Source organism: Cyprinodon variegatus, unplaced genomic scaffold (assembly GCF_000732505.1).
Source record: "Cyprinodon variegatus isolate N-32 unplaced genomic scaffold, C_variegatus-1.0 Scaffold272, whole genome shotgun sequence".
Lineage (NCBI taxonomy): Eukaryota > Metazoa > Chordata > Actinopteri > Cyprinodontiformes > Cyprinodontidae > Cyprinodon > Cyprinodon variegatus.
The window spans coordinates 516,862-527,219 of record NW_015150725.1 but is presented as its reverse complement, the minus strand read 5'-3'; the positions used below and the strand labels follow the sequence as shown (position 1 = coordinate 527,219).

General features: G+C 38.6%; 1 protein-coding gene across 1 annotated transcript in view; it reads right to left on the bottom strand.

The window, feature by feature from the left end:
* Positions 1–10,358, bottom strand: part of naaladl2 (N-acetylated alpha-linked acidic dipeptidase-like 2) — a 576,898-nt gene that overhangs the window by 291,433 nt on the left and 275,107 nt on the right. The window contains exon 9 of the mRNA XM_015382993.1: positions 8,114–8,246. Coding sequence (XP_015238479.1) covers positions 8,114–8,246 — 133 coding nt within the window. The remainder of the gene's footprint in view (positions 1–8,113; positions 8,247–10,358) is intronic.

The following is a 10,358-nucleotide window of genomic DNA, read 5'->3' as shown; positions in this document are numbered from 1 at the left end:
GCTTAGAAATTAAGTGTTAACGAGCAGTTGGACAGGTGTACCTAATAAAGTGGCCGGTGAGTGTATAGCAATATTTCATTAGTAAAAGAGATTGATATGGTGTTTTTAAATGGCAATATATCAGCATATGAAGATATTGGGATATTTTAATGGATCAATATTTTTTCCCTCGTCTTTAGAAGTTTTTAAGTCTGTAAAAAAGAAGTTTTTGAGGAAGAAGAAGTAGTATACTTTTTTTTCTTTTTAGACTTTCAAATATCGGGTTAAATATCGGTGGGGTGGCCGATGTCCGATATTCAGTTTTAAGGCCGATACCGATAGGGGGCTCATTATATTGTGCAACCCTAATTTTAATCTGAGAAATTTGGTTCCGTTTGGTTTTTTTTTATATTCTCTTTTACTTCCAGCTGTGACATTTTTTCCAATAATAATTGAATGCTACAGCAGCATGGTGCACATCAGGCCAGATGAATGCTGCTGCAACGCAGAGTGATGCTGACAGTGAACACCTGCTGATGATATCAAAGCAAACACTGCAGTCTCTGCAGGAACCTGCATGCAGATTTATCCCCTCACTTTGTAAATTAATTTGGTAGTGTTACAAAAAAAAAAAATGTTAAAAACATGTAACTCTACACCGGTCATGGAGCATTAAGAAGAAGGGAATCTTTAAAGCCATCGATGCTGCTTGCAAAGAAAGATTAGGACACATACTAAGACGTTGGTTGTGTAAGATGTCCATAAGTATTCAAATTACACTCCACTGTTACACAAACAAGTAAACATCATCATATACAGCAGATCTGGGAGAGATGATTGAGGGTTTGTTTTTCTGTACAGCTCAGCAGGCTGAAAACTCAAAGAACAGTCAAATTAACAAGCTGAGAAAGGAGGATGTGAGGGAGGATAGTGAGAGACAACAAAGACTAAACAATGAACTGAGAGGTGGAGGTAAATTCTGGGGAAACATTATACGGCACCCAGGCAAACAATGAAATTATATTGACTCCAAACAGCTCCTCCATTGGCAGCGTTTCCACCGGGGAGCTCTACTCACAGCTTTTTGTATCTTCTTCTTCCATTTGAAAAAGGAGGCATTGTTGACTCCTGAGAACCGAGCTTGTTTTAAAGCTCTTAAAACACCGAGGGTCTGAAAGCTGAAAGCTTCTAAACCCAAAACAGGTGCATTGAAAAAGCTCTTTAAAGATCTCACAAAACAGCAGACGATTTGCACAATGTGCCTTTGCCTGCTGGAAACAAACATTTTACAAGCTGGCCAGGGCTGCGTTTGGCCTCAACTCGGCTGGGATCCGATTTTTCTTAATGTTCTCTGATAATTATCATATAATAAGGCATCCTGCAGCCTTAAAACAACACATTACTGGATTGTTGGACTATAGCACATGTTAAATAGGTTTTACCAAAGATTAACAGACTAATGGCCAGGATCCCTTTACGGCTCTAATGGATCCAATTTTCCTCTCGACCCACGAGGAGTCATTTAAAGCTTGAATGAAAGCAGGTAACAGAGATAATCAGGAGGAGTGCTAATTATTCATGATATTAAGAGATCAGATGGAACTCATATTTAGATAGTATGACTGAAAAAAACCCAGATTAATTAAGCTTAATGTGTTTTTGGGTTGGTTTTTTTTTTTTAGTTAGTTTATACCAAAGGACCAAAGGATCTTCTTGAACACTAAAGGATTCAAAATGTGACAAAATTTACTTTTTTTCTGAACTTGGCAAAAGACATTTGCTCTCAAAAATTTACACTCGCCTAATAATTGCATTCAGAAAATGAAGCTATAATAAATATTCCCCAAATCTTTACACCAGTGATTGACACGGTTGTTCAATTAACTGAAAACTTTATTAGTTAACAGTAAAGAAAATCAAAAGCGACGATAGACTATTTGTGTATTTTTGTTCACCTTCAAACTAAAACTTTAAGAACCCAACAGTTGGTCCAGTTACTGTAATATTAGCCAAGTCTGCGAACTGAAGAATTCAGCCTGTGAGGAAATCTGTCCTCATCTTTAACATTTCAGATTTAGTTCTGGACTATGGTCAGAAAATCAAACAACATTTAATTTTGTTTGATAGGAAGGAAATTCATCTTTTATTAAACATCTGGAGGTTTTGGGGTCTCTGCTGAGCTCTAGAGGTGAAAATCCAAAGAGTTCCTTAATAAACAGAACAGTATAAATAGCATTCTGCATCTTAACTGCCTTTAAACAGTATAAAGTGATTGCTCAGATAATTTAGTAGATAAGGCAGATCTTTTAGTTATCAGACTCCTCTTCAGGCAGATGTACTTTAGAAAAAAATGTATAAAGCTTATCATTGGAGTGGCTCAGGTTATTCTTCCCTTTGATAATCTTTGCTTGACTCTGGATCTAGAAACTATTTCCCACCAGAACATAAATACTTTTGTAAATTTTTAATTTTCCACAGTTTGTTCTTCTAAACCTCGGATGAAGAACGCCACGTTTCAATGAAGCACAAGAGGGTCTTTCCATTTTTATTAACAGCGACGCTGTCATATAAACTTAACGGAGAAGGAGGTTTAGATATATTTTTAAAACTGGTCACATTAGCTTCCTACTTTCCTGACTACAGGGATGAATCCAGGTCCTCCAGGTGCAGACCAAGTACCACAATCACCTGGAGGCGCACTGAAGCTGAAACTAGCCTCTCTGCAGTAAAGAAACTGGCAGAAAAACACCGGATGAAATGTTCTCACTACCTTTCAAAGGTTTTAACCACTTTCCTCTGAAAGGCAGCATGATCCTTCACCTTTACTATTTCACTTTAATATCTGATAGAACAGTTATAAATGTTTCTTTAGAGTAGCAGTCATAGATTTATTCAACCATTGGAGCCAATGTTTGTTTAAGGCAGCACCAGACAAAAGATTAGAACTAAAAATAAAAAGGATAATGGTTCATAGTTTAAAATATTAGGTAAACAAAACTGAGCCACTCTGACCCTCAGATATAGCAGATGAAAACGCTGACTATACATCAATATGACTAAAGCCAAAAGGTTTTTGTTATAACAAAACAGTATACAATAAATCGGACTAAAGAGTCATAAGAGATCCTGTTGCTTAGCGCTCATTGAGAGTGAATAAGGATGAAAAAACCCGACGGGATTTTTCTGCAAGGGGGCATTTATACCTTCGACTGAGATATTCTCAGGGTTCATCACAGTCCGACTATACTAAGTATGCAAAAACTGAAATACAATCTGATAATCACAAACCAGCCAGCTTTGCCCTGTAATATAATTATCCTCTTTGAGCCAAAAAAAAAAAAAAATGAAAATAAAAAAAATAAAGAGGGGAGCACATCTTATCACTCTACCTTCTTTATTATAAAAAGATAAATACATAAACAATTGCTTATCATAGAGAGAGAGAGCCCTGTTCTCGCATCTTGTCCTTTTCCTTCGTGTTGTTCCAGTAGCCGATCTGATATCTGGTTCCCCACCACCTGACACTGGATCCTAGAGATGCTTGGCTGTAAGAACAACCATGTGATGAAATACCCTCCATGGAAAAGAAGGCTGGAGGATAATATCAAGGCAACAAGGAAAGAAGTGAGTCAATTAACCGAGGCTCTAAGAGGTGCAATGAAAGAGCAAGTACCCAACAGGTACAGCTAGATGCCCATACCTGAAGCACTGGAAGGAGTCAAACAAAGGCTCCAAGCCTCGGCCAGCCGCCTAAAGAGATACACAGGAGACAATGAAGCCAGACGGGTAAACCGGCTGTTCGCTACTCAACCAGTGAAAGTGAACATTGGTTGAGTAGGAGAACCCAAACTCGGAAGAAAAAAAGGGGGGAATATATTATAATAATATAATATATTAAGGGTTCTTTGCTGTTCCTAGAACTGCAGTCTTTTGGACCGAGATGTCTGATGTATTTCCAGGGATCTGCTGTAACTCCTCCAGTTTGGGGGCCCCTACCCCGAGGGCCCCAATGACCACTGGTACCACTGATACCTTGACCTTCCAGGTTTTCTCCAGCTCTTCTCTGAGCCCCTGGTGTTTCTCTAGTTTCTCATGTTCCTTTTTCCTGATGTTGCAGTCACTTGGTATCGCTATGGCAACCACAACGGCTTTCCTCTGCGTTTTGTCCACCACCACAGCGTCCAGTTGGTTTGCCATCACCATTCGGTCCGTCTGTATCTGGACGTCCAACAGGATCTTGGCTCGATCATTCTCTACCATCTTTGGAGGCGTTTCCCACTTTGACCTTTGGGTTTCCAGCTGTACTCTGCACAGATGTTCCTGTATTCTATCCCAGCCACTTGGTCATGGCGCTCCATGTTAGCTTTCCCTGACAGCATCTTCCACCCTGCAGTTATAGGTTGGATTGTCTCAGGGGCCTCTTTGCACATTCTGCACCTGGGGTTTTGCCTGGGGTGGTAGATCTGGGCCTCTATTGCTCTGGTACTTAGGGCCTGCTCCTGTGCAGCCATGATGAGTGCCTCTGTGTTGTCCTTCGGTCCGGCTTTGTCTAGACATTGGTAGGATTTCCTGATATCTGCCACTTTGGTTATGCTCCGGTGGTTCATCCCATGTAGGGGCGGATCCTCCCATGACGGAGTCTCTGGCACCTCATCTTCTGTTCCCCATTGTCTGAGACATTCAGTGAGGATGTCGTCTGTTGGAGCCTTGTCCTTCATTTACTTATGGATCTTGGATAGTTCATCCTGGATAGTGGTTCTAACGCTCATTAGTCCTCAGCATCCCGCCTTACGACTGGCCTACAGTCTCAGGGTGCTGGATTTGGGGTGGTACCCTCCATGGATGGTTAGGAGCTTTCATGTCTTAACATCTATATGTCTTAAGACATATAGATGTTAATATATCTATCTATCTATACAGACACATTCATATAAATATGTATATACATATTAATATCTTATATAATATTTAGTCTAAGTTGTGTACATTTTATTTGCTGTGGGGCATTAAGGGACCTTAGTAACGAATGGACGGGAACTGGCCAATAAAAGCTGGTTTAGATAACAAACTTAAAACCAACAGGACCTCTTATGGCGCTATTTTTAGTCCAGTCTGATTGTGCGATTTGACTGAAATGTCTGAGTGCCTTAAGATGACGTACTGTGAATTTGAAACAGAATTAGAAATGCGCTGATAAAGTCCTTATAAAGACATAATCATAGCTTCTCTCTTTGGGTTAATTGTTAAATGAAATTTCTGAAAATAACCTTCATCTTTGAACCGTCTTTGGCAGATATGAGCAATGAAGTCTCCTTTAACATCTCTCTAGTCTCATGAGCTCTTTTAACAGCGAGAACCTTGATGAGGAACCTGCCATCTGACGGGATAGCCAGCATCTGTCTCTCTTCCAGTGAAATACAGACCCCCCCCCCCCTTCATGCGCCACACAGCAGCTCCAGACATCTGCCGGGGTTCCACTAGGTCTTCACACTGTGGCACTCCGGCTATTACAAGGACCAAGGATACTTGAGTGGTAATGACACATCCCTGCTGATCAGACCCAGCATAAAAACAGGAAGTGGGGACAGGACTGGGGTCAAAGAGGACGAGTGTTCTGGGAGGCTAATTTAAATACAGCAGAACGGAGAGAAATATACGCCGCCCTCTGCCTGAGGCCAAGGTAAGGTACGAGAGCCTGTGAGAGAACACTTTAAAAACTGACTTAAATATGCTACATTTAAACATTTTGACTTATTTCTATATTACAGTATTTATTATTAGTTATGTTTATATATAACACTTTTAACTTAAATAAAGTTTAATCTTAGGCAGTCATGAGTAACAACTAACTCAACATTTGTGCCTAATTGGATCGAAGCTTTAGGAGCTAAAGAATGTGATGATTGTGGAGGAAACCTGCGGCAGGTGTGAGCTATAATTTCACAATCACAAATGAGTGGAGTTCTTTTTTTAGTTAGATCTCTGCCTGGGAATATTTTCTTGGCACACTTTGGTTCTTCTCTGAAAACTAAACACCACTACTTACCGGATTATAGTTGCTAATAGTGTAAATTCGTCCACTTCCACAGTGAACTCATCTTCTTATGCTTAGTCTCTTGCAGGAAAACAATGTTATCACATGGTCAGCCCAGCCTTATCAAAATTAGATTTTAACATCCTCTTTTTCTCTCAATAATACGCACAGTCTGATAATCAGATCACTCACAAACCGACTACAAACTCATGGCAGTCCTGGCAGGTCCATTTACAGCTTTAATTTGAATGCCTAATCTAATTATGCCAGTTTTTCCTGAAAAATATTTTTTAAATAGCCTTCTTAATTGACCCTTTGCCCCCTAAATATTAACCCTGAGCACTAACCCTCTGTTTGCGCATTCCTGGCGAGGGTTCGCCATATTAAGTTCCATTCCAAACCCCGTAGTGGGTAAGGCCAGTGGAATGCGCAGCCCTTAAACAACGAGTCTGCATTAAGTTCAGACTTGCTGGAATTTGGCATCATGGTGTAACAGTGGCCTGGTACAGGAACCGCGTGCATTTAAATGTAAGTTCTGTCATTTTGCTGCATCTTTATCACACTGATGAAAAAGTTAGGTATTGGAAAAAACCTTATTAATTTCAAAATGTAAGGATATTTTTTAAATAGTGTTATTTGACCATAAACATTTGCTTTTAGAAAGGGCTCAATGTTTGATTTTATGTCACCCTGTGCCACAGAGCTACAGCCGCGCACACGGGGCGTCACTGTGACCCCTGATCTACAGTATTGGCCTGTAATCCTGCACACAGGAGGCTCTGGGTTTGAATCCCCACAGTGGGGATGAGCTGCCAGTGTGGGTCCTGAGGCAAGACCCTTCATTCTAATGCTACTTTTTAAGTCGCTTTGGACAAAAACGTCTGCTAAATGCCTAAATGTATCTATATTCATGATGGATTTTGTTGATACTCAGAAGCGACGGACATCCAGCTCAGCTTAAGAATTAAATGATACTGCAAAACGACCACAAATAAAGTTCCTTTGATGATTAGAAATATTAAATTTAATTGTAAAGACATAATGAATCAAATAAGCAATAAAATGTTAAGCTTATCTGAGACAAGTTTGTCTTGTCAAGTTTAGTGGATGGTAGTTGTGGACCCAAATGCAGAGCTAAGGAGGCAGAGACGATTTCTTCCAAAATTTAATAAAGTTAAATAATGGTCCAGAAGCGATCAACAAGAAACTCAGGAACCAAAAAAATAGGAGACACAAGGGAGGAATTAACCGGCAATGAGTAACTCTACAGGTGGTGTATATATGGGAGACAATGGGAGGACTGATTAGCTAATAGGGAGCAGGTGCCGACAGAGCTGCTAGAAGGAGCAAAGGGGAAAGGAACGGACACTAGGGGGCAGCGAGAATGAGAGGAAACAGCAGGATATAAAGGTAACTAGAAAGAACTTAAATAAGGCTGAAGGGAAATAAATTAAAGACTAGAAAATAAGGAAGGGACTACAACATAAGAGGAGGGACCGAAAACAACCTAAGGATAAAAAACTAACTGAAACTAGACCAGGGGAACAAACAACACCAGTTATGAAGGAAAAAGATATAAACAGGAAGAGCAAAACTAGGAATACAAAAAAAATATGTAAATCTAGAGAAGAATATTAAACAACACATAGCAAGTAAAACAAAAAAAGGTCCAGAAAGTGAGGTCATAACACGTCTCAGACCAGTTTAGAAGAGTCTCATATGTTTATCAATCAGGCCCTGAAACCAGTTACTTTATTTATTGTTTCATTTATATAGCGTTATTTTCATGGTTAAAGACATTTTGCTTTTGCTTTGCTTTTCACTTATTACTCAAATACACAATCCACTTATGGACAAGATGCGCTCAGGAAGCTGTCTGCTGCAGCAACATGGCAACATTTACTTCCCTCATTGTTTTGACAATAAATTATATTTTCCATGAAAAAATACAAGAAAAAGAAAGAAAAAACAAAATAACCCAGATGGCCATTAATTGGCCAAAAATAAAGAAAAATCATCAGAATAGAATTCAGATGATTTGATTTTATTCAGAATAATATTCTACTGATACATTTAGAAAGAAAAGAACTAGTCCCTTACCAAAGGAAGGGTTTCCTCCAGAGTTTAAGGTAACTCTGAAGGCCTCATGCCTAAAGCTTCGGCCAGGCGGAGCATCACAGGGATCGATGTAGAGAAGAACACCTCGGAAACCAAAGTCAGAAAGGAGCGACAGCTGCGAGAGAAATAACATTAAGGAGGCAAGTTATTATAATAGATTAAACAATCTTTCTTTTGTCTAAAAGAACAAAACTAAAATTTAACTATTTTCTTTATGACAGGGCAGGCTTTGGAGGGAACTTTAAGGTCTAAAAATATTCTACACATTGGAAAAGAAAAGCTTAAGATATGAACTGAAATAGAAAAAGGAAATCATGCATAAATATTGATGCAGCCCACTAAAGATAAATTAAGAAAAGTTTCACATTGAAAGATTGAAGCAAAAAGGACTTGGATGTAAAGATTGAAGGGACCATAAAATAAGCCCTAGAAAAAAACTAAACAGCAACAAGCAAACAGTTTAAAACCCAAATAAAATCTAAAGTAAAAGTCCAACACTTTTCAACTGTGTAAAGAAAACCATGATGGCCACATTTTCCCTACTATAGATTGTATTGATGTCTTTTTCTTCCTGTTAAATAAAATTATCAAGTAAAAATATTAAAGTCTAATTGGTTTCAAAATCTATTCTAACTATAAAGTTCTGCTGCTATAGGCTTAGACTGCTGGAGGACATGGGGACCCATTTCTCATCATTCTGCTTCATTCCATCTCTATTCTCCCACTCTGCAGAATCTGTTAGTTCAATCCTTTACACCATGTTTTTTCTCCCACAATGTTAACATTAGGTCACTGCTGCACTCTAAGAAAATGGAAATGTCACGAGAGCCGAATAAAACGAAATTTCGAAATTTTGCGTTTTTACAGCAAGCCTTAAAAGTTAAAAAACAGAAGACATTTGAACTGATTTTCTGATGATCAAAGTAATCTTTAAATGTTCATTTATGATGGAGTTCATTTACCCTAAAGCTGTGATTTACATGAGGAATTTAAGCCAGTAAAAATGTTTTAGTTGTAAAACAACAGAGCTGTATTTTACAGCTGTCAGCAGGACATGATCTGTCCTTGTTTGTTTGTTGTTGTTTTTTTCGTTTATGGAGTTGATAACAGTTTTATGGAATATGTTAGACCAGCCACGGTCATTCTGCACACTTTACATCTCTGTCCTTCACTAAAATAACACAACGAGCATGCAGGGAACAGAGGCAATATCAGCGGCTTAGAAGAAAACTGATGCCTGTATTTTATACATTTGCAAGTCAAACCATGTTAAGCATAGATCTGTCTGAAAATATTTATCATTTGAAAATATAGTTTTATAGCAGATTTGTCTGCAGTCATATTTAAGTTGAATTGATCATTTAAATTCAATCATTTCTTTCTAGTCGTAACTAAATCTGTGCCGAGCTTTGCTGATTTTACAGTTTTATTGAGAGTTAAAAACGCTGCCTAGTCTGATTAGGCTTCATTTCAGTTGTGATATTCAGACAGTAAGGGAAGGATAAACTGAAAAAAACATGAAATCATGGATCTGTCCTGCCTCGTATCAACAGTTTCAGCTCCTGCTAAGTTTGGAGGTTGTTAAGGATCTAAACCAGGAGTCTTCAAAGTTTTCCAGGCCAAGGACCCCCAAACTGATGGCGAGATGGAGCGGGGACCCCCTGATTATATATATTGGATGAAATCTCCTGGTCAAAGAACATGGAAGAAGTAAGCGAAGGAAGTCCATCTGGAGAACTTCATCCAAGATGGCGTGGAGGCATCAGCTACCCCAAAGTAGAGGCTGTAAAGGTGTTGGCCACACCCCCATAGAATGACGGAGGTCATCCAGGACCGGTAGAAGGTGAAGAAAGTTAGATGATGAGTAAAATCAGCTGCTTTACATTTCTTCATCACAACTAAAAGCTCACATGGAGAAAAATTTATAAGCTTATGATACATAAAGAATAATCATTTTGTTTCCACTTGATGGTCAAACTGGAATAAACTAAAGTAAAAAAAAGAAAGAAACAACACACCAAAGACAATTAACTAAACACAAACAATTTACTCATTCTACAAAAAATAGCCACAAAGATTAATGAACTAAATAGGAAAATAATAACATGAATGAAACATACATCAAAGCTCTTTTGATTTTTTTGTTTTTTTCTGTCCTGTCCAGTAAATTGTCCTCAGAATAGGTATTTGAGCAACAAGGAGAAGCTGAACAGATAAACTTTCCCAA